The sequence below is a fragment of the Vicugna pacos genome, chromosome 15 (assembly GCF_048564905.1).
Source record: "Vicugna pacos chromosome 15, VicPac4, whole genome shotgun sequence".
NCBI classification, from domain to species: Eukaryota; Metazoa; Chordata; class Mammalia; order Artiodactyla; family Camelidae; genus Vicugna; species Vicugna pacos.
The window spans coordinates 33,509,198-33,534,264 of NC_133001.1; the positions used below are offsets into that span (position 1 = coordinate 33,509,198).

Consider the following 25,067-nt stretch of genomic DNA (forward strand, 5'->3'; position numbering starts at 1 on the left):
CTTGTTTTTCAGGGTAACTTCCTTGAATACCATTTAACAGGATGTACAGGCTTAAAATGCCACAACAACTCGAAGCATTACTAGAAGTAGTTTTCAAAATTGTGAGAACATAAGAATGCTAATTCAAACTCAAATTACCCATCAGCCACCTCCTCAGATGTTCTTCCTCACTACTCTGGGTGTAGTTAGAGAAAGCATAACCTCACAGGACGAGTAGGACATAGCACCCATCTTCTTCACTAAGCAGCCTCATTTTCAAAAAGCATTTCTTTTCAACACCCAGGAACATTGCTGAGTGATTTTTTTTATAACTTCACATTTTAAGTTTATTATGGGGGGAGGTAATTAGGTTTTAATTAATTTTTTTAATGATGGTACCAGGGATTGAACCCAGGACCTTGTGCATACTAAGCACGCACTCCACCACTGAGTTATACCCTCCCCATCCTGACTGATTTCTGAGTGAAGCAAATGCTCACATCCCCTACACCAAATTAAAATGTCTCAAAATGGATGCAAAAGAGATCCAATTCACAGATAGCCTCCCGCCTCTATCCCCACCCCAACTCTCCCAACCTTGCCTGTTACAGACCCTAAGTATGCAAGTCAGTGCTTACTGGAGTGGCAGTTGGACTCATGGGTGTTGATTTACAGTTGAGCGACCTATTGTAAAGGGACAATTAAACCTTCTGGAATTATCTATATATTAAGAATTTCCCACGGATATTTCTGGAATCGCTTCCCTGTCTGCCTGTGTGGTATCAAATAACCTGGAAAAGCCAAAAGGGAACACATGACATCCTTTTGATCCCTAGAGGAGGAATGAGTTGATTGATTTTTACCTATGAACAAAATACTTAGACATCTGAACAATGGGGGACATCCAGCAAGTTATAGAAAATAATTCAGTGTGTCCCCAGTAAGTCAAGATACCAGAAACTGAAATATGGTTTGTATTGTTTCCCCTTTTCACTTGCTAATGCGTTCCCTGATGGGTGTCCCCATGACATTATTGTTTGGTCTGCAATCAGCTTATCTGGCTGAGTTACAAGAAAGATGGAGAACAGCCTGCAGTTTCACGTTACTCTGCAGCAAACAAAGGCTGTCAGCTTCATGACGGCCCAGGCAGACTCTCTCATGCTCCAAAAAGTTCAGTCACATGCTTTTAGTTAAAACTTGCAATAAACAGATTAATCACTGCAATCACTTTTAACCACAGGGAAATGCTGCAAGAAGGCAAAAAAAAAAAAAAAAACCCAAATAAACTGTCATACATTTTACCAGGTTTTGAAGATAAAGTCCATTTTCTATTGACAAATGCCTTTATTTTGATAAAAATCGTTACCACCAGTTGTGCAAAGCTTTCAGCAATAGCAATGGTGTGAGGTTTTAAAAAATATATCAATTGGAGAAGAGACTAATTTGTTAAACCTCAAGCAAGTCTACAGGGTTGAAATGATCTTATCTGAATTGCCCCAATCTATTGAGCTAATGTATTATTCCAAAGGAGATATATTTGCTATCTGTATTATCTGCCAAAGTTCCAGTTTGGTTGTTTTCAGCTTCTTCCTTTCATTTCACCAGTTGCAAGAGGGAGGGAAGTGAAGGGGGTGAGCATATTTGGTTATTTTTATTGCAAATAATACAAGGAAATAGGCTTCAGGTGGTCACACAATTGACTATCAAAGAAGGACAGTGGAACCCCTCTGAAAGATAAGGTGCACACAGGAAAGGTGGCCTCAAGGAATAAGGAGACAGCCAACCCGAGGTCATGGCTTGCTTGGCAGAGGTCACGGATCAGTTATCCGGGGTAGACTGCACTGCAGGTGCACTAGAAGATGGAAGGAGAGTTCACTCTTGGTAACTGTTGGGAAAACCCTGTGACCTGCCTAGAGTTCTTCAATGTTGCCACGCATGGTCTCACACTTAGCACTGGCACTGGGTGTCTCCCTCAATGAAATGTAACTTCCAGACGCTCCACCAACAAAAGCCTATCTTCTGTGACAATCGAGAACACTTGCAATTACGAGCAGTCTGCCTGATGGGGTCTGAGGGCTCTTTTTGAGCTCTGAAGAAAAAAAATCAGGAGCTAAGGAAGAAATCGCAGTGATGGGGGGATAAGTGATGTGAATTTCTATGACACAGCCAAAAAATCTTCTTTTTTCTCCCCCCCAAGGCCATTGCTAAATGTTATCTATAAGACATGGCAAATAGAAATGTCATTGATTCTGGCAATTTTGATGACAAACCACTTAAAGCACCATCCACTTTTAGCATTTCTAAATCACTTTTAAGAGATGACTTCCCTGGGCAGATGGAAAGGATGGGATCAGGTGTCTTTTTTGGATAGCAGGATGGCAAGTAAGAATTTAATTTCTCTGCAAGATAACCTTCAGGAGTGTTAGCAAGAGGCTGTGTTGAAACATAGGTTATCACACTTGGGTCTGTTCAGCCTCAAGACACTGTGGGACAAAACTACAAATCTAGTCATGAAGATTTGTGTAGTATGAGCTTGCAGTTGTTTAATCAAAAAGGCACAGGTAACACTGTGCCTAGTGTCAGGCATGATACAGAAATAAAACGCATCTTCTTCTCTCCTATGTACAAGATGAGTATGTGTGATACAGCGGTGGACTGGAAGTCCCATCGTAGAGTTCAGCCATGATGGGAAAAAATGCTCCTTCTTCTGCCCAGATGAGAAACTCGACTTTGCTGATGGGCAATGGGAAAAGGAGTCTTCCGACGGAATGTGTACATGCTGGCGGGCACACAAGCAGTTCTCTGGAATGTGGGTAGGGTGAAAACAGTTGAACTTCTATTTCTATTTATTACCACATCCCTTCGAAGTTTGCTTTCACCTGTGCTCTATGATGTGTATGTTAGTACAGTCCATGCACCTAGGTTTAAAATGAGTAAATCTCAGTGACAAAGAGTGATGCTTAAAACAATTTTGGACACCACTTGCCTTGAGAATTACAGAAAGGAAAAGGAAGTCTTAATGATACCCCTGGAACCCCCAAAACTGAGGAACCCCTATGCCAGCAGCATCTTCTGGTTCAAGAGAAGGTCCGTGAACAGTATGTGAACAAATGGGTCAGGAAGAAGAAAGAGTACTAGTCTCTCAGATTTCCCAGATACATCTGCTCTTGGGAGATAATTATTCTAACACAATGATACTTTGGTCTACAAACAAGCTGAAGAAAATCATCAATCTGTTTCTTCTGTGTCAGGTAGAACTTGGTGGGTCCTACACAGACTATTAATTTCATGGAAAATAAGCCAACAGGGGAAACAGATAAATCATTAGCAGACTGAAGAAGAGACCCAATGAATTCCAACCAATTCTCCTACTTTCTTTTTCTTGCAGAGAGCAAAATGACAAAGTATTTATGTCCTACTGTCTTTGAGATCTCTGTTTATCTCATTAAAGGAAAAATGCTCTGAAACCACAAGGACATATTCTATTTCAAGTTTCAAGAATTCAATCCCAAATGATTTATACAAGTTAACATTACGCCCACAGAATTTTAATCTTCACATTTCTGAAATTCTCTCACTTTTCACTTCATAAAAACAAAACACTACAACATTCATTTCCCTTTTGTATCTTGCAGGCAATATATCATATTAAGATTTGGCTTATGTAAACAAGGTATATATATTTGAAAAGTAATGCCAGTTGTTTTTAATGAAAATTTTTAATTAAATTTGTTTTAATTAAAGTGAAGGCCAGTTAGAACAGTTGGCACTTTCAATATCATTTTGATGACTAATTTCTATTCAAAATTAATTTCTCCAAAGTTCCACATAATGTATTCACAAGACTCATCAATGTTTATTTATTAAAGTCAGTGTTTTCAGTAACTGAAAGAAGCATTATATAATGTTTCCAACTGAGTCTCCTTCCATCTGTCCTCCTATTTTACTGTTCATCCCGGAGTTTAAATATAAGAATTGCCCTTGGAACAGAAATGGCCAGACGTCCCCCAAAGGGTACAGCTCTCCAGCACTTTGCACTGTATTTCCTGTCATTTACCCACCAGTGCTAGCAGCCTTCCCAAAGTGGTCCTCCCATAGCCTACTAAGAGTAGTTACTGTGTAACCCACTAGAAAATAACTCCACCATTTGATGTCAACTCTATCAGGGCAAGCTTTTTTATCTATTTTGTTCACTCATATCATCTACACCTAGCACAATACCTGACACTCAATATGTATGTTCACTGAGTTAATAAATTAGATGAACAAGGGAATAAAGAACCTATCTTTAGGTCACCCCTCTCAATCCCTGGGCTCCATATATGATCCATCCCATCCCCATCTACCTTACGGGCTCTTTGTGAGTTTTAGGCCTGAAGGCTTCTTTCTAACATCACAGTCCCAGTGGCACAGCGGGGCCTGAGGCCCTGTTCTTTAAATCAGTTCTCTCAAGTTCCTCCCACAAGGCTCCTTCAAGTCCTTCACTATTCTAGCCCTCCTCTTGCTGGGCGGAGGATGACTTCATTTGCATACTGATCAGAGACAGTCTTTACTTAGACCAGCAAAGCTTCCTCAGCATCAAAAGATAGCTGCAAGAAGGGCCCATAGGGAAAAATAACTTAGGCAACTGATCAACTCAAACACAAAAGAACCCCGCCTCCCCTGTGTAGCTGAAATCTTCCTAACACCACCGTACACACAGTAGGCTTTCAATGGGCATTTATGGCATTGGATAGTAAACTACGGAAATACAGTGTGGGACTACCTCTAAAGCATTTGTAAGCTCCCATGTTATTCCAGTGGGCAAGACAGTGAAATGCGGATTGGACAATACTGTGCTAGTAAGGGGACTTGCGGCTAGAAAAACCACTGTATTTAAACTGTGCTGGTAGAAGGGTCCTTTGTCAGCCTGGTAGAATAGCAGGGAGTTCTAGTCTTGATCCTTACTGGGTTTATCAATAACTGTACCTTCATTTTTATTGAAGGTTGGTTGGAGGTCCAATCTAGACCTTCTAGGGTCACTCCAGCCTAGAAGTGAACTAGAACCATAAAGAAAGGGTGACAGAGTTTGATGATTTTCCCAAATAAATGTCCCAAATAAAAAAAAGTGACCACTGCTTTCAGGCTCATGTGATTTCTCTCAAGTAGATTAACACTACAGAGCCTATACGCTGCATTTCTAAACCAATTTCTCATTGTTCACATTGTATGTTTCTTTCTCCTCTAATCGCTCAGAAATACTTGCCTGGCCTCCAGTAACAATTGTGAGAAAGTCTTCCATATCATCAACTCTACCTTTTCCCCTCTGCAACTTTTACCCACCATCCATCCGGCTTTGCCCTCTAAGTCCACATGAAGAAAGGCTGACCTCTTCTTCTCTCAAAAGCTCACTAAATACGCCAGGCATTCCTTGTGGCCCTTTCCACCGCTCCCGACTCTTCCATCAGAGTCTGCTTGTCTTTGTTTCCTATCATTAACATTTCTAAATGTTCGGACTCACAACGTAATTCAGAGAAGACAGAATGAAACATGTCCACATGTTTAAATTAGATGTGATGTCAGTTTCTAGATATACAGGGCTCATTTAAGACATTCATACCACAGCCACTAATGTCAGATGGCAAAACAAAGGTAATAATGTTTACCTAACACGGGCGTCAAAAATCATCTGTTCAAATTATTCTTAGAATCATAGATTTTTAAAGCTGTTCATTTCACAGATGATGAAACTGAGATCCACAAGAGTTATATAAGTAGCCCAAAGTAGATCAGTAGCAATGTTGAAAAGACTTGAGGCACTCTGGCATCTCCCAGACAACAAATTATGATCCTACAATGTACCAAATATCCGTCATTTTCTCCAAACTCCTCATGTCTTAATAATGTCAGCTCATTGACCTCCCAGGAAACTAACTTAACATTGTTATTAGTACAAAAGTGACAGACTTTAGAATCATAAAATCCTTTAAAGAGTTGTGAGCCTTCCTACTACAGGCAAGAAAACTACGGGGCATGTGGAGGAAACACTGCGATTTAGCGGCAGAGCCAGCAAAGGAACCCACGTCTTCCAGTTACAGCCTAGAACCCTTTAGCGTTCTACACGAAGGAAGAGCTAAACACCATCAATAGTACAAATCTGAGACTTATGACTAGAAAAACAGAATTCTTTTAACTAGTACACAGCTCTGTCTCATGGAAGTGTTAGGCTGGATAACCATTTGTTGGAAAGACTTACAGAAGAAGGGAGTTTGAGCAGCGGGTGGGCGGTTGGATTTGATCACCTCCAAACTTCCTTCAGCCTCTAGGATTACTCGATTCTGGACTGCCCCCGGGGCCAGGCATCTCAGCTAGCCAGGGCAGGTGCGGAGGCGGGGAATGAGCAACTGTCTTGTGGGCTCCCTCTCCTGCCGCTGGTTTGAAGGAATTCTACTCTGCTGTTCCAGGCATGACTTCAGATCCAATTTACATGCAATCAAATACTCTAGGCACAGGAAGAGTGTAAGGAAATGCAGCTCTGTCACTTCCAAAGACAGACTACACCGCTTAGCTTTCAAAATTGCCTTTCCTAAATGAGCATTCCATAACAGAGCCTCCACATTCAGCTTTTACAGTTTGTTCATGTACAATGCTACTATCAGAATTAATTATGCAGCATTTTCCTGAGGAGAAATCAGATTTGGATGCAAGTTAGGAGAGGAAAGAATAAAGTGCACTTCCCAAAGGAAGGCTACTGTATCTGATTCCCCCCCAAAAGCGCTGGAGTCCTTCCACGCACAGACAGATTTCAGATGGCATTCCCCGGCTGAGCTAGCCACAGGAAGGAGGAAGTTGACACACTTGAGAAATGAAGAATATGCCAACTGACAAGACTCCGAAGGCCAACATGTTATTAACCCTCTCCTTTCTATGTAATTCCATTCCAAACTGGAATTCAACACAAATCTCTTTCTTTGCTTTCCTGAATGCTTACTAAATGTTAAAATGTACTGATTTTAGACTTATTCCTTTTTTTTTTTTTGCAATAATGACTCCAAGGGAAAGAAGGCGGGTTTTTTTTCAACTCAGAGAAAAAGAATTTATATTAAGGATCAAGCTCTGAAAGTCAGAAGGAAGCTTCAGCAATAGGATTGTCACTTTGAATATTTTTACATGAATTACATATCTATATATACACACATACATATATATTTATTCAAAGGATTTGATTACACGCATGGGAGTCAGGTGTTGTATAGATTTCAAAAGGGCAAACTGATGCTCTATAGTTCAGTGTGAAATAACCAAACAACAACAAAAACAAGCTTACAAGGTATCTCAAATGTAAGAGAGTGATTTTGTAGAGTGACTCCATGCGAAAATCCCGAAAGCTCTACTTTAAAAGGCTTCGTCGGGTTTTCCGCTCTTCTTGCCCTGGTGTGACTAAACACTGAGGATGCTGTGTGCCCAGTCATTGGGAAGGGTGAAAAAAAAAACCAGATGTCCTAACTGCGATCAGCTGCCTCCACCAATGCATTAATGTTATCTGAGGTTTAACCCAAAGGAACCCTGCACTTCGTGGGTTTGGAGGAAGGTTTCTGCGGCCTCCTTAGTTCCCCATTAGTCTGCCAGGCTGGCACGACTATATCAGTTCTGTCTGCTCCCAACATCAGTACAATACAAGGGAAAATCCTTTTCCTCCTCTTGGGAGGTCTGCACCACTTTTCTTCCAAAGGCATTTCTAAAAGGAAAGCACAACTTGAGGGAAGGCTGGGAAAGGTCGGGGTTTTTTGATTGTTACCCTCCTGTGGAGCAGCGTCCGGAATATCCACACATGCATTCCAAGTCAGGCAGGTGTACAAAGACAGCGAAGGACGGGAGGCGAGGGAAAGAGAAGGGGAAAGGAGATAGAGGCAGAGGGGCTGAAGCAGAGACTTCAGGGAAGAAGGGAGAAAAGAGCAGGATGACGAGGAAAAAAGAGAGTCGGGGAAAGGAAAAAGAGCGAGAGGGAAGAAGGAAGGCCAAGGGGAAAGAAAGGGAGAGGGATGAAGAAAGGAGGCGGCGGGGAAGATGAAAGAATGCGCGGGGGCCGCGGCGGGGACCTGCGCGCCCCCGGGGAGCCTCAGGCTGCGCTCCCCGCGCGGGCGCCAGGGAGCAGGGCGCGCCCGCCGCTCACCTTTCAGGATGAGGGTGTCGATGTCCCGGTCGATGCCCAGGAAGTAGCACTTCCTCCAGAGGCCCGAGTAGGTGGCGAAGAGCGGCCGGCCGCACTCGGCGTCCAGCCCGCCGAACCCCAGCAGAGAGCGCCAGGACTCGGGGTCGGCGCGCCCGGGGCCGCCCGGGAGCAGCCGGCGCCCCAGGGGGGGCGAGTCCCGCAGCGGCAGGTGCGACAGCGGCATCAGGCGGTTCTTCTGGTCCGGGGGGTCTGCGCCCGCGCGGCTGCGCTCGCAGCTCTCCTTGTGGCGCCGGGGGTCGGTCTCGTACCAGTGGTCGGTGAAGATGGCCGTGACCAGCAGCCCCAGGGAGCAGAGGCTGAGGCCGAGGCTGAGCGCCGTGACCAGCGCCCGCGGCTCCATGGCTGCCCGCCCCGCCGCGGCCGCCGGTGGGCTCCGCGCCGCCGCCAGACACAATGCGCTTGGCCTCGACTAGGCTCGGCGCTCCCTCCCGCGCTCCCCAACCTGCCCCCCACCTCCCGCCCGCCCTCGGCTCCCGGCCCGGCGCGCTCCCTCCTCGGCTCCCTTCCGACCGCGCGCCCGCCCCCTCCCCGGCCCGCCGCCCCGCGCCTCCCGGCGCCGCTCGCACTTTCCCGCCCCCGCCCCCGCCCCCAACCCCCTCGCCCGGCTCTGCACGCCCCCCGCCCGGCCTTACCCCCTCGCCTCCTCCCCACTTCCCGATCTCCGGGACCGCCCGGCTCTCCGGCGACCCCTTCCCTTTCGCCGCCCTCACTTTCCTCCCCTCTCCTCTCTCCCCTTAACCCCGTCCCTACTTTACCCTTACTTTTCTTCAACTCTTCCTCTCTCTCTTTCCCCCACTCTTTTTGTCCCTCTGTTTCCCCGCTCCTCGTCCTTTCTCTCCCTGCCCGGGACGCGACGCTTCTCTCCTCTACCCCCAAGCTCACTGCTTGCCGTCCCCTCCCCTCCAACGACCTGAGAAGACATCCGCCAGCATAGGACTCGGTCTCGTCACTTGTCCAAGTTGATTTTGATCAGTGTCCCGTTTGGTACCCAGAAGCAAATCCCCTCCAGGTCGGGCTGCGTGGTGATGTTTAACTCTTTGGAATCTCGATCCGGAGCTGAGGACCCTTTCTCCTGAAGGCTGCAGCCTGACAGCCCCTTGGCAGCTCTCTCCCTGCCGTCCTCCCTTTCCCTGTCACTTGCCCATGGCCACCTCTCAGCGCTCGCTCCGCTCCAGCCCCTCTTCTGAAAGAAAAGGCTCTGAGTGTCACTGGAGCGACAGACCCATGACCAGAGATTTTCTGCCACTTCACTTCAGCCTGCTCATTTGGAAATGGGCTTCTTTTTGGATGACCACCTCCATCTCCCGCTCGAGTGACGGCCTCCTGGAATTTCTAGAATCGCGTAGGATCAATAAGCCCTTGCAATGGCACCTGCTCTGTGAGGTGATTATTGCCTTTGAATAAAGAAAGCTCTTGGTAATGAATCAAAGGAATGAATTTTTTCTCCTGTGCAAGTTTCTCGCATGGGCTGGGAGGGCCAACAACCAAGCAGTGCTACACATCACAGTCAACATCTCAGCTTGCTTCTGTTTTCCAGGGCACCTTGCAGTCACAGATGTCAATTCTGAGAATGGCTGGCAGATTCACATTTCCTAAAATGAGGAAACGTTAGTACCCAGGGTCCTGAAAGAGTTAATCGCTTATGTTGTGGAGTCTTACAACAGAGGAGCAATACCCTAGTGCCTTTTAATGCCCTTGGGGCCAAGTCACAGACAGAAAACTGGGCTGCGTGGGCCCAGGAATGCCAATTCTTGTGTTCTTATGCTATGAAATATTAATGATCAAAAGATTATGAGGCATTCATTAGATGCTAAATGTCATTACTCCACAATTTAATGGGACTTATTAATTAGTGCCCCACATCAGTTGGTATTAATATGACATATATTTCCTCTGAAATGACATCTGTAAAGGTGGTACAAGAATCTTGCTGGGATTTATTGTCATTGCTGTTTGTACTCTGAGCATTTTCAGAGGGTATATTTCCCATCAAGATTGTGGACCTCTTCTGAGCCGTTCAGTTCACAGATAGATCACTTAAGCAAATCTTTCAGTCATATTGGACTCCTGTGCCCATTTCTGCTGACCTGACAATGTGAATTATTGCTTGGGTTTTCTCACAGCTTCAGCAAGATCTATGGTGAGCTCAAGTCTAATTAAGGAAGACAAAGAATTATAATTTTAGTGTTCCTCTCACCTATAATCTTTTCCTTAACAGGAAACACTAAGCTCATCAAAGGAGTCTTATCTGGATTTGCACAAAAATGGTGAGACTTAGAAGCCTTTTTTTATTTATGTTCTATAATATGTGTAAAATCCTAGATCTTTATGGATACACAGACAGAATATATTTAACTGTGAGCCCACAGTTGACATCTGCAATTCGTTCAAGTTGTCATGTGTCCTTTTATTTTTAAAAAATGCCTTGTGAGATAAAGTTATTACAAACCTTGAAAGTCCCAAGGGTGGGCAAACCCTTAGCAATTCTTCATCCCCTTTTCAAACAAACACTGAGGTACTACAAGAAATAAACATTCTGCCACATTTCAGAGTCACCTGATTATCTTCACACAATAACCAACCATGTCCCCACCTGGAGTAGACAGAAGGAAACCTCTTTTTCAGGCACTTCTGTTTAACGTAAAAGAACAGAAGGCTCTGCTTCATTTTCCTAGCTGGAACCCTTTGATCAGACTCCTTCTCAGGAAATAGCATTATACTTGAAGTTCATTTATGTCTATGTTTAAGACCAGTCTCAGCATATAATCCAATGGTTACTATATGATGGATTACCCTTGACAGTATTTCATAAAAAATGTCACACATTACAAATATGGGCCAGCAGCATGTAATGAGAGCGCTGCCTCTGCTGGTGCAGCATTAACGGCATCAGCAGGGATGTGACATATGATGTGTATGCAGGTTTTGCTACAGCAACTGCATACTGCTCCATCCATGTTCTTAAAAATTTCTCTTTTGGATATTTCCAACAATGAAATAGCATCCACTAACCCCACTCTGTTAGCGGAGTGGGAAACGCAAAGATGAATAAATGGATCCCATCTTCAGAATGCTCCCAGTCTCGTGGTATGAGACAGACACGTAGATTTTTCTGTGCACTCTAGTAGAAATAAGAACAAAATGTGTGGGGACACAGACAATGAAAAGACTAACCACCTGGGGGGGAGTCAGGAAGGCTACTTAGAGACAGTAATTTTTGAGTTAGTTCTCAAAGGATGAGTTAAACTTTACCAAAAGGATTCCATCGGAGATATTGGTGTTATCGTCAGCATATAGATCTTGGATTTATGTGTCTACCTGACAGACTTGGAGGCTTCCATATTGGGGGCAACTGTAAAAGAAGAATTTTGTTTCCTACATTTTTAAATCATAAAGTTGACATAGTCTAATCCTTGACCTGAGCTAAATACCTGCAGACGAGTAGAAGCAGACGTCTGAGCCAGAATGCAGTTGATGCAGGAGGGCTTTTAACTTGGCGGGGAGTCAGGGTGATGGGAGAGCCAATATCCAACCAGAACGCGGAGGCATGTCTTAGCTGTGGCGATGCTGCGCCCTCGATGATGTTTTCAAACTTAGTTTGTTCTTCACTTGTCTTAAGTTTCTCTTTGCCATCTCCAGTTCTGATATCCCCAGTATCTCCCTTGGAGAATAAGTGTCCTATAATGACAGGGGAGAGAGTGGAAGAATTTAGTCCTGGGGGTCCCACTCTACTGTAGAATTCAGTATGTCTGAAGGTAAAGTCTTGTGTTTCCCTATGGTCCAACTGCCCCACCTCACTTCTCTCTCTCTCTGCTGCTGCTGCTGACAAGTCATTCAAGTCACTCAGACTCAATATTTGGAATTATCTGTCACATTCACAGAGTGGTGGGGATTCTTCCTCTGAAATGTCTTTGCAGCCAATCTTTCCCCTACATTTCTCTCGCTTCCTATCACTACACCTCTGTCACTTCACATCTGGATTATGATTCCAGCTTCTTCCTCCGCCCCCATGATTCCAGGACAACCAGATTCACATGCAGTTCTTCCAGAAGTTATCCTGGACACTTGCCAAATGCACCTTCCTCAAATGTTATTTTGTTGATGGCATCCTTCAGCATCCAAGTCTCCTTTCCAGATTAGAGAGAATTCTCCTCTATGTTACTCTAGAGTCCTTCTTTGTTACTGTCAGTATTCCCATAGCATTTAAACATCCCAACTGATGTGTTGGACATGTTTAAATATTTAGAAAACAAAACACTTTTGCCTCTTCCAGCACACTTATAATATCTAGGTGCTTTATGACATTCATCGTATTTCCCTATACAGTTGGAAAGTTCTTGAATAAATATTTTCTTACAAAAAGGTACACACACATACACCCAGAGGTCTCCAATTATCACAGAGTTATGGCAATAATTTATTGACATACCCATGCTAAGCTAACCATGCTAACCATGAATATTCTAAAATGTTTTCTCTCCTTTGCCCCAGTGCTGAGATCAAAAGCAGTATCTTTCCTCATTTCAAACATTTAGATTTCACAGAATTTATACTATGCAGTTTAACCAAAACCACACACTGGCTCTCATAAAGAGTAGGGGTTATTCTTGGTAATATCAGACATTTGTCTAGCATTTAATGTGAGGATAGGGTCAATTAAATTTTTGATCTACAATATGTCATTTCAGCAAATAAATGAGGTATCTTATGTTAATGTCATCATTCTAAACCAATCCCCTATAACAAGTTTATTTTGATTCAGTAACATTTATTGAGCACCTCCAGTGTAAGTTATTGTGCTGGGTCCCACTGGATTATGCAAAGATGAAAAAAAGCATGGCCTGTGTTCTCAGGGAGTTTTAGGTTAGTGGAGGACAAAGACAGACATGCAGGAGGCTATAAAAAGGGATGCCTGAGCTGAGTGCTTTCACAGAGGTGCAGACGGAATTCAGCAGGGAAACCTAGTACAAAGAGATCAATTTCCAAAAGGAAGAATACAGTTAAGCCCAGTGGAATAGATGACATCTCCGTTAGGGGTTGGAGGAAACAGGATATTTTCTGTATATGTGTCAATTTAGTCCAGGGCAAAGCCAAAAGTAAATCTGAGAAGTAGCACCTACCAGAGTGCTCCTTCTGCCCCACGCACGTGGTAATTCATCACGTCATTTTGTCACTAACTAGAAGCCAGGAACCAGAAAATACCGCAAACCCCCAAAATAGACGGTGCCTGATAAGTTTCTCATTTCACTGACACACCACGGAATGTCACCATTCTTTTTCACATTCCTGGATTAAGCTGTTTCCTTTTTGGCGCCTTTAAGCACATATGGTGAAGGAAAAAAACACACACACATTCAAAGGAACCCATAACCATGTTAAGTCCCACTCAGAGTGTGACGTTTTAGCAAATGATGGCTCATGAATCGCCACCCCAAACTATATGCTCCACCTTTTTTGTGTGGACAGACACTCGGTTTCTAAGCTGGGGGCTAATTCAGTTCATTCAGGCCACATTTGACAACCAAGGTGGAACTGGACATAACTATGATACTCAGTCTCTCTAATTCACAGCAGCCTGTGACGCTGTCCAGGAAACCAAAAAGCTAGTGTTTAGGTGTCTCTCCTTTTTCTCACCCTCGGACCTCCTCAGTTGCATCTACTCAAAGGCACCAGGGTCTGGAGAATACACAGGCGCTGGAGTGGGACCACATATAAATTCTCAATCCACTACTCGCTACCCGATCATCCTTAGCTGGTCACCTAACCTCTCTGAACCACCCAAGTTCTGAAAACCAGGGATATCGACATCTACCTCTCAGGATTAATGATTCGTAATTACCACATGCTAAGTAGTGTTTCCTCCCACTCCTCCCTCCTCCAGCCATGTAAACACAGAAACATGCTTCAAAAACCCACAGCCTAATTATATCAAGCCCACATGATTTAAATGTCATAAATACAAATAGCTAAATAAGTTATTCATGACATGATTCTTTTGCATGTTACTTATTCATGTAGGAGAGGCAATCTACTATTCTCATTTGTTCAGTTAACATTTAGTGAGCACCTATGGGCCAGGGAGAGAGCATTCCAGGCAGAGGGAAGAGCCAGTGCAAAGGTCCTGAGGCATGCAAGAGTTTTGTATCACGGAGGAACTGGAAAGAGATAACTGCAGCTGGAAAGTAGTGAATGAGGTAGTGAGTGGTGTGAGATGTAGTCACAACATTAGCCAGTGGCCATTCTATGGGGTTTGGACTTGGGTCAAAAGAAACCTTTGGAGAGTTTTAAGGAGGGGAGAGGCATAAGTTGATTCATATTTTAAATGTCACTTAGACGACTGAGTGAAAAAGGAATTGGGGCTGGGGATGGCAAGCCTGAAAGCAGGGAAACCAGTCAGAAGGCTACTACAAATAGTTCAGACAAGGGATATTAGTAATTATTGACATATATGTTTTACTGCCATTTTGTTAATTGTTTTGGATTTGTTTTAGTAGGTCCTTCTCATCAGTTTCTTCTTTTGTTCTCTTCTCTTGTGATGTGGTGACTCTCTTTAGCGTTATGTTTGGATCCCTTTTTCTTTTTTGTGTGTATATCTATTACAGATTTTTGGTTTGCAGTTACCATAAGGTTTTGGTACAACATTCTGTATATATACGTAATTGCTTTAAGTTGCTGATCTCTTATTTGCAAATACATTTTAAGCACCCTGCATGTCTACTCTCCTCCTCTCATGATTACTGTTTTTGATGTCACGTTTTACATTTGCTTTGTGTATCTCTTAATTGCTTCTTGTGGAAACTGATGATTTTACTACTAGTGCCTTTTACCCTTCCTACTAGTTGCTACAAGAATGATTTCCTACCTTTACTGTTTGTTTGCCTTTACCAGTGAGCTTTTCCATTTTGTAATTTTCTTCTTTCTAGTTCTGGGCTTTTCTTTCCTGCCAGGAGAAGTTCCATTAGCATTTGTTGTAAAGCTGGTCTGGTGGTGCTGAATTCTTTCAGCTTTTGCTCAGACAAGGGATCTTAGTACCTTAGACTAAAAAGAGGCAGCAGACAGAACAGAGAAGTGGGTCAAGGTTGAACACACAGAATTACTGTGAGTCCAGATGAGGGAAAGAAGAAATCAAGAACCAGGCCTCTATATTTCTGGTTTCAGTGTCTGAATGGCTATCATGCACTGAGGTGTGGAACATTCTTGGGAATGAAGTTAAAAATTCTGTTTGGGGCGTGTTAAGTTTGAGATGCCGTTCAGAAATCTCAGCTGGATGCAAGGGCAGCAGTCTGGAGGGAGGATTTAGATTTTAGAGATGTCAGCAGATAGGTGCTACATGCACGTTGATATTCAGATTCATGGGACTAGATGAGACTGCTTAGGAGAAAGTGTAGCTAGAAAAACTAGGAGGTTCAGGGCCAGGAAGGATCTAAAACCCTTGAGCATTTAAAAGCTCCATTGAGGAAGGAAATGCCACCAAGGAGACCAGGAAAGAAGGTAGGAGGAAAAACAAGAAAATGCGTGTCCCCAAAGCCAAGATAGGGGAGTCTAAGGATATGCTTTGATGACAGCCACAGGACAATCAAGTTCTATGTGATGATTTTATGGAGAGGAGGATTTACTCAGCCTCTCCAAGCCTCTGTTTCCTCATCTGTAAAATGGGGATCAGAGAAATAATATCCTTCTCACAGCTACTATGAGAATCAAACACAGGATGAAAATAAAGCACTAGCAATCCAGAGAGTGTAACGGCTGACGTGTACAAGTGCCCCACGTATATGGCGGCTGTCATGACTACCGCTATTTACCAGCGCCAACAATAACACCGGGCACTGTTCACACCTGCAGGCCATGATCCTAGTGTGGTACGGAACGTTACTCTCCCAAGGACTGTGCCCCAGTGAAAAGCCAGCAGGGCCCACCATAGGGCTCCCACAAACATAAATCGTTGATAGTATTGGTGGAATGATGAGTGTTCAAAAGTACGAGAAACCATCATGCTCTTTCAATGGGCTATTTTGTTATGAGCCCATAAAGGGGTTTAATGGTGCTCTGTGAACAGCCAAAATAAGCTGCCAGAGGACGATAAGGTATCTCCCTTTCGCAAGGTCCCTAAATGGACTAGATAGAAAGGCCTCTGTAGAAAATGACCGCCCATGTTTATGGATACAAATCACTTCAGGGGAATGAATAGAGGGAGTAGCTGGATGTCCCCTCCCCGTGCAAGGGGCTGGGGAAGCCCTGACAGGACAGGGGACATTAAGCCAGCTGTCAGCAGCATCTGGATGAGAGGAGGAAAAGAGACAGCCTCCCCTGAAGAAAGGCAGGGAGTAAAAGGCAAGACTCAGGAAGGACCTAAGACTCAGCCAAGATGCACATGCTAGAAGCCAGAAGGCAGCTCTCCAATGAGAAATCCAAACTTGGCCCACATGATCTTAGCCGGCATCCCAGATTCACATCCTCCAGACCAAGAGACAAAGGCTGAGTCAAGTGTCCCTGAACATGGTGAACTCAACACAGGTCTGGAGGCATTTGCCCCCACCTCTGAGAGCCATGCCTCTACCTTAGACAACTCTTTATTTTTCCTTTTCCTTCAATTCTTGATTTGGATAAGCCTCTTGAAAAATTATTTGAGTCCAGGTAATCATCAGCCAGTATGTGAATAGCTATGATGAATCAGATACTCTGAAGAATACATAACAATGTGTTGTGTTCTCTACAGCTCTCAGCATGCCAGCATTTCATCAGCCGCTGTGGGGTGCAATCATCGGATGCGCACGGTGCTTAGAGAAGCATCCTGTTCTTTTGGAAGAAGTAACCCATTCGGCAGAGCTTGGCACACACCTCCCCACAGCAGCACCTGAGCCCCGATAACGAATGAGTGCCACGTGGCATTGATGGTTACTCAAGTGGAGATGCAAATAGAAGCTCGAGGACAAATTACTGTCTCACCTCCGACATTGGTATGGAGAGGTAGGACCTTGTCAGGGTCAGATTTATGAGGCTGATTAAAAAAGAGAGAGCGGACATGCACCAATGGCCAAAAAGGGGTCCAAGTAGGTGGCTTTGATGTATGAGTTCCTTCTGCCTAATTTATTTGGTGTCTGCCATCTGCATGTGATCAAGAGCCTTGGACCATGTGAGTGGCAAGTCAGGGAGGGGGCTGACAGTGAGGGAGATGTCACTTGTGTTTTCCAGCCAGGCCACCATGTGCCCTTATGAGCCCCACTGAAACAAAAACACAACAGAAGGGGCTTCTCTCCAAATAATCCTGGAATTTAGCCAAAAGAAATCCTTGAAGTTTTAAACACTGAAGTTTTATCCCAACTTCAAGACTTTCTGAATATTTAGGGAAATTATTTACTTTCTCAATTTCCTTTTCAGAAAGCTGACTGGCTTTTCTGTTTGTTTGTTTGTCCTGAATTTTGTGGGCATAGTTTTAATTACTTGCTTTTTCCATCCTCACTCAGCACTTTACCCTTTTCCATATCAACCACTTTTGCAAAGAAGCCCAGGGTCTTTTTGTCAATAAAATGAGATTGAAAATGACTCTCATGGCAGTATTGTTAACTGGGTTTATAGAACACCCTTTTAAGTGTTATATTTGGTAGCAATGACTGCAGACCAGATATAGAATCCTGAAAGGGGGAGGTCAACCCAGGATAGAGCCAGGATCTGGACTAAGGTTGTCTGGGGTTCCTGGGATCTGAAAGGAGATTTGGAGAAGAGGAGCTATAGAAAGTACTCTCAAGACAAAGAAAAAGGAGGTGGCAATAGCAAATAGCACATGATCAAGAAATGTGAGCTACATACTATTATTCTATAAAATTGTAGGTAAAAAACTGCACAAAATAAGCAACATACCAAGTGGTAGGCACAGGTCACAGTGGGTTGGAATGAGTATTCCCCAGCCTGGCTCAGTGTGGGTTTGAGTATTTAAAGATTTGGAGGGCTGATGCTTAGGAGAATGGCCAGATCTACAGTTTCCCTGATTGTCTTGCCTGCTACCTGCCACCGATAGCCATGGAGCGTTTCTGGATTTATATAGTAATAGCAGGTAGCTGACATTCGTTGATCACATACTATTTGCCAGGCATTGTTCTAAGCACTTTATATATTTTTTTAAGTCAGGGAGTTTTTCTATAAAAGGAAGGATTAAAAATGAATGATAGGTAGAGGCAGAAGTGGGATTAAGAGAGGGTTTGTTTGTTCTAGTGAAGATGAGAAGATAGCAGCATGCCTGTATAGTTTTGGAAATGATCCATAAGGGATGGAGATATTAATACAGAAAAGAGAAGTAGAAATGTTGGAGTCAAGTCAGAGAATGGACTAGAGGGAAGGGCTCTGGTAGATAAGTGGAGAGGTTGTCTTGGGTAGGTGCCTGCAGAGTGCATCCATAGTAACTGTGGAAAGAGTTCAGGACATGGTAACAGTTGCGAGAAGATGGGTAGGTGGATAATTGGACCTTACGGAAGTTCTCTGCTGATTTACAATGTGCTTTGCAAATGAGGCTGTGTTTAGAGGAAGGAGAAATCCTAAAAATGGAGATGGCCAAAGAATTATTGATGGGGCAACTAGGGATTGAGCTTTGAAAGGTCTATGAGAGTAAATTGGTGGAGAGAGAGATAGTATTTCAGGAATGGAAAACCATGTGATCCCAGAGATTGTAATGAACAAGGCATGTTCATGGGATAGTGACTATCCTGGTCCTGCTAGAATAGAGTATTCGTGATGGAAAGTTTAAGATAAATTTGAAAATATTGATTATATTCAGACTGTAGAGGGTTTAAACAACAGTAAGATCTTAGGTAATGAAGAAAAGAAGAATGACATGATGGAAGAAGAGATTGTTGGGGGAGGGTATAGCTCAGTGGAAGAGTATGCCTAGCATGCATGAGGTCCTGGGTTCAATCCCCAGTACCTGAAGAAGAGGAAGAGGAAGAAGGAGAAAAAGAAGATAGATTCAGAATTAATCTAGCAGTGGTGGTAAAGTAAGTGCTGAGAAGGACTTCAGATTACCTAGGCCTGGGTGATGAGAATCATAAGGACAGCACTGGAAGCAAAGGAGGAGATGCCAGAAACATTATGAATAAAAACAGTGAATACGTCAGCTGAAGGGGATAAAAAGAATCAGACACAAATGCTGGAGATTCAAGCCAAGATGACTAGGACAATGATGGATCTGTCGACTGAAATAAATAAACAACCTTTATATAAGCAAGTAGGTACATAAAATCAGGAGGCAAAATTTAAGCACAGATTTGGAGATTTAAGCTCTGGCCATTTGAGTTTGAGAGGACAAAAAGATATCTGTATAGAAAAGCCCACCTGATAGAAAAGTGGATTCAGCAGGTATCTACCTAGAGAAACTGTGGGAGTTGGTGTAGAAAAGAACAGAGATAGCATCTGGAGGCAAGGGCTGGGTAGAGGATGAGGAACCAGGGTCTGGCAGCCTGTTGCGAGTCAACCAGGAGAGCCACCCAAGCCAGGATGGGGAGTTTCAAGAAGGGCCTGGTCAATGGTGTTGTGAAGAGCGGGAATATACAGGAGCCAATAGAAGAGTGAGAAAGGGTCTCAGCAACATGACGCCTGGGCTTTTAGCAAGTCATCACCCATAGAGGAGGCAGGGCAGGAATCAAACTTCTGGGGTCTGGGGGATGAATGAATAGAAGGCAAGGGAAAAAACGGTAACACATATTGATTAATTTTGGGAGAACTTTGACAGTCAAAGGAGGGAGGGATTTATTCTACAGCTAGCAAGGTCAGGAAGATTAAAGCTTTTTTGAAGGCAGAGAAAGCTCATGTATGTTTGAAGGAGAAACACGGGGAAGGAGAACTGAAAATTACTCCTAAAACTGAAATTAAATTAATAATTTGAATAAAGAAAAGTTACGATATAATTAATATTATTATTGCTTGCCTATAATACAATTTCACTTTATCATGGACTAATTTGATGTCAAATAGAGAATTTTAAAAAAATCTATAGGTATTCCATTAGATCTAAGGGAGACAAAAAAAGATCTAAAGGTAGAAACTTCCTTTTTCTATTTCTGTAGGGATATCAACTTTGTGGTTGTGGTCGAATACAATAATCTGCCCACTCCACCCCAAGAACATAAGAATATGTTACCTTATGTGGCAAAAGGGACTGAACGTGATTAAGGATCTTGAAATGAGGCGATTATCCTGGAATATCCAGTGGGTCCAATCTAATCATGTATGTTCTTAAAACCAGAGAAACTTTCCTGGCTAGAGTCAGAGAAAGGTGTACAATGGAAAAGAGGGTAGAGAGATGCATTGTTGCTGGCTTTGAAGATAGAGGAAGGAGGGCACAAGCCAAGGAATGCAAGAAACTTCTAGAAGCTGAAAAAGGCAAGGAAACAGATTTTCCCCTAGAGCTTTTAGGAAGGAATGCAGCCCTACTGATGCTTTGGCTTTAGCCTGGTGAGACTAACTTTGGACTTCCGACCTACGGTACTGTAAGGTAATCAGCTGTCTTATTTTCAGTCCTTTAGGAGATGGTAACTTATTACAGCAGCAAGGAAACTAATATAGTGTTAAATAGCTTTCTTTTTCAAATAGGCAGCCCACAATTCATCAGTACTTTCTCTCCTCCCTGACCCTGTTCCCCCTTTGATCACAGTCCAAGGATCTACTGAATTCTACTGAATTCCACCAGATATAACAACTAAAATTCCCAACAGCTGGAGAGTGAATGTTTGCGCCAATCCTCCGGTGCTCCGGGTGTCTATATTCTCCAGGCGTTTCCTTCAGCTGAACACTCATTCTCTCGCCCAAGGTGCTGCTCTATCTGCCATCCAGCAATAGGAAAAGGCTTGAGAATGATTGAGGTGAATTGTCCAGAAAGTCACAGAGAAGCCTGAGTGCCAATGATTGTGTCCCCCTACCGTCACAGGAAAGATGCGCTCAGTGAGTTTTATAGATTTGTGCAGAACCATGAGCTATTTCCTGTATCAAACAGCTGGGGAGGTTTTGTTTTTTCTTCACTTTGAACTCAGTCAGAACGGCTTTCTACCTGGCATTTGACAGAATGGAGCATCTGCAGCGATTGCCCTAATTACCCAAACCCAAGTCATCAAGACCCTAGAGGTTGCCTTTGGACTCCAAGTATGGACTCTGAACAAGGACCCAAGTATCTTGAGAGTTACCTATAAGGCAGGTGTCTACTGAATGAGCAGTATTGTTCCAGAGGAGGAATTTATTGCACAGGAGGAAGGAAAGACATCAAGGCTAACTAGTAGATACAAAAGGAGCTAAGTTAATAAATCCAGGGGAATGTGGACAGGTCATGAATACTTTATGGAGAAATAGCCAAAAACAAACAAACCAAAAAAGGAGAGGAGGAGAAACTGAAGAACGTTTATATTCTTAGCATCATAAAAGTCAACGGTGTCAAGAACACAGTTGGAGTGTCAGCGTAAAGCACAGAAAGTCTGTGCCAGTCACTGTTGCTTGGCACTGGGGCTTATTTCCCTTGTTAATGATGTTATGATAAAAAATGCATTAGGTTAGTTATTGGTAATTAGGTTACATGTGTCTAATTAGCACCATTTTAAGAAGAGACTTGAGTAGAGATTTAGAGGAAGGATGGTTGTGTAGCCATAAATGAGGTCATGAAATATCAGTTTACCTCTAAAGGGTTAAGTTGTACTCTTCCAACAGAGAGAGCTTCTGGCTCCCCTTTGCTTCTCTGGCTGAACCAGCAAATGGATATAAAATGTGTTTATGTATAAGCATGGTCTTGGCAGGCCTGTGTGGGAGAAAATTCTCAGCACATAGGCCAGTGATGCTCTGTGGAAGCCAGCGGCTGGCCCTGCCTCCTGGTATTCAAGAGGGTGTGCACATCCTGTGGGTGCATGTAGAAGAGGTTAGAGTCGCTCATTGTAAAGTCAAGACCAATGTTCAGTAATGCATATGAGCTAATCTTTTAAGGAGACTCACTTATGGGTACCATATGTACGGCAAACAGATCTATTGACCCAGATGATGTCTATATGTACGTCATTCCTGGAAAAATGAAAGATGTCTGCTTATTTGTACATTTTTCAGAGATCTTTTCTCTAACTGGACAAGGGAAGGGACAAGTGTTGGGAGTGGAGGGGCGATAGTGTGATAAATCTTTTTCAACTTTAAGATGTGTTTTTGTTGATATTCCATGGTGCTTATATTAAGGGTTATGTTTTGTCTTCCTGCACCTTGATAAAAGGTATGTGTATGTCAACTTGCATACACTCACAGGTATTTGTAAATACATATCATCTCTCAACTTGACAAGTAGGTTAATAACATGTGTATGTATATGCAGATGAGGTGGGAGGGGCCAGTAAAATCCCACCACTAAGAACCCACTGCCACCTGGTAATTGTATCACTTCACTGCAGGAGAACTGAAGAAATAAACTATCTCAAGTGACGAAATAATCTAGCGGTCTTGGAAGGAAACACATACAATCCTCTCCTACACTAACTGATGCTAAACCCATGATCCACAATGAAAGTGTACTGTGTCCGCACGCTTAATATTACACAGAGTGATAGGTTATATACCCAATTTTTATTAGCACTCCTGCTTGACAATTCTTTTCTTCCTTTTAAGGTAAGTTAATTTATATCATCCTGTAGCATGCCTTTTTATTGTGTGCCTTTGACACCTTGGGGTCTTACTGACTTCGGAGAAACTGCCCCTCCCAGGGCTAGCCAACTCCAGAGACAGCAAAGAACTCATCCTAGAGTACACCCTTCATATGCAACAACGAAGCCAGAGCCTGCCCTGACACTCCCCTTACTGGGCTTCCACATGCTGAGCCACTGTCCCCAGCCCTAATCACCCCAAGACCAGGGTATCAAACAGCTAGCGACAGCCCTTATGCCCCAGAACCCACTGGAATCATTCAAACTAGCCAATGTTAAACGTTTTCACCCTGCCTCACCTGTTTCTTCCCGCAGAAGGCACAAACTTCACAATCCCAGTTTTATAGCTGAGGAACCTGAGACCTAGAAAATGAGGTCTCTTGCCCTAGTTTCCCCCTTGCTCCTTCTGCCTCCTGGTGGATCCCACTGCTTGCCCTCCCCCTCTCCCTCCTCCCAAGGCGTAGCCCCTTCCCTTGGGAACTGCAAGTAACAAACTATTTTTTCAGTGGCAGTCACCTCTTGATCTTTTGTCCTCTCCATACCTGAATAAAGCTACGTCTTAAAACACAGCCCGGTAGGGGTAGGTTCATGATCATTGTGTTGATTAGTGAAAAGATTAGGATTCTATTGTTTGGGAGATGGTACTAATAAGGCCAATAGTTCAGTCGAAAGAAAAGTCCATTACTTTTACAAGTCATTGCCAAATATGCACACTACAAATCTAGGTATTAGCAAATATTTACTTACAGCTACCAGGTACCAACTAGATCTGCAGAAAACCATCTCTCTACTCTAATTCAAGTGGAATGCTTATATAAGCAGCTGGAATTACCAAGGCCAGGAAAGAAGAACCATAATTCACCTCTGGTGGGCCATGACCACCTTAGTCAGTAAAAATACATGATGTCTAGGAGCTCCACCATTCCCCATCCATGCCGTCTGGAACGGAGGCCCAGGCAGGGGTTCTGTGACCATATCACCTTGGGTTCCTTCCAGCCAGTCTGCAATAAATTGCTTCACAAATGTGCAGCCTTTGACCTTACACCTAAATGTGCTAATACAAAGGACAGCCACCATGTCTTTACAACGTAAGTATCTCTAAAGACATCCATGGAATTGTCCTGAAGTTAATTACGAGGAGGCTACGTAGAGTGGGTCTACTTGGTTTCATTTAAACAACTGTACACTTTTATAGTTAGAAACTTCACAATCCCAGTTTTATAGTTGAGGAGCCTGAGACCTAGAAAAACAGTGATTTTTCTAGAATTAATGGCTAACTGGGATAGAATCCCCATCTGACTCCTACTGCGGCTCTGCCCTATCTAGTTGTGTGATTTAGAGCATGTCTACTAACTTCCCTAAACCTCGATTACTTTGTTGGAAAACAAGGATCATAGAACTCCTTCGTAGCTTTGTTGTATTATTCAAGACATGAAAAGTGCTTCATAAACTATAAAATAGGAAATGAATAATGTATGTTATTAATAGTGTCATTAAGCTAATAGAACAAAGGGGCCAGGTGGATAAACAACTTGGACTTACAGTCCCACCTTCTCTTGTGAGACAGAAAGCATTTCTAGAATATTACTAGGATAAGAAATACACTCAGATGAAATGCTTCATCCAGGAGCCTGGAGTGACCATGGAACCTCTGTTTGTAATTATGAATTTATTCTTTTTGGCTACTGTATAATCCCAGGATTACTCTGGGAATCTTGACTGAAAAGCTTTTAAATTATTTAATCTCCTTTTGCAAATATATATTTAGTTACAGAAGTAATACACATTAATTGCAAACTTTCCAGTAAAACAGAAATGTAGCAAGCTAAAGTGATGAGCCTCCCCTCACTTCCCTCAACTCCAGTCCCCAAAAGCAGCACTGATACACAGTTTCTGAAACACAGAAATGAGATCATATTTTAGATATACATATAAAGAGAGAGAGAGAGATGTTTTTCCCTTAGCAATCTAAAGTGGACATCTTTATCCAAATACAGCTGCTTGGCTAGTTTTTCACAGCTACATAATATACCATTGCATAAATATATCATAATTTATGCACCCCCTCCCCATTTGGGTTGCTTCTAATTTGTCATTCTTGTGCATGATGCTATAATTAACTTCACTGTGGATGTACTTGTGGACACTTGTTTAAATATTTCTGTAGAATTGATTTCTGGAAGTCAAAGGGCAGGCACCTTTGGGAGGGGGTCAGAAGACCTAGGCTT

At 43.3% G+C, this 25,067-nt stretch overlaps 1 protein-coding gene and 1 long non-coding RNA gene across 8 annotated transcripts in view; both read right to left on the reverse strand.

Annotated features, from left to right (window-relative positions):
• Positions 1-8,626, reverse strand: part of TMEM178A (transmembrane protein 178A) — a 48,574-nt gene extending 39,948 nt beyond the window's left edge. The window contains exon 1 of the mRNA XM_072937876.1: positions 8,132-8,626. Within this exon, the coding sequence (XP_072793977.1) occupies positions 8,132-8,531 (400 nt within the window). The 5' untranslated portion in view covers positions 8,532-8,626. The remainder of the gene's footprint in view (positions 1-8,131) is intronic.
• A 991-nt stretch (positions 8,627-9,617) lies between these two features.
• LOC140685736 (uncharacterized) overlaps positions 9,618-25,067 on the reverse strand; it is a 173,311-nt gene continuing 157,861 nt past the window's right edge. For 3 of the 7 annotated variants that reach the window (XR_012059102.1, XR_012059100.1, XR_012059097.1), the window contains one exon: positions 10,567-11,869. This is a non-coding gene — a long non-coding RNA (uncharacterized lncRNA). Of the gene's footprint in view, positions 9,784-10,034; positions 10,344-10,566; positions 11,870-25,067 lie in introns of those variants that run through there. The other 4 variants (XR_012059099.1, XR_012059098.1, XR_012059101.1 and 1 more) reach the window with 4 other exon arrangements.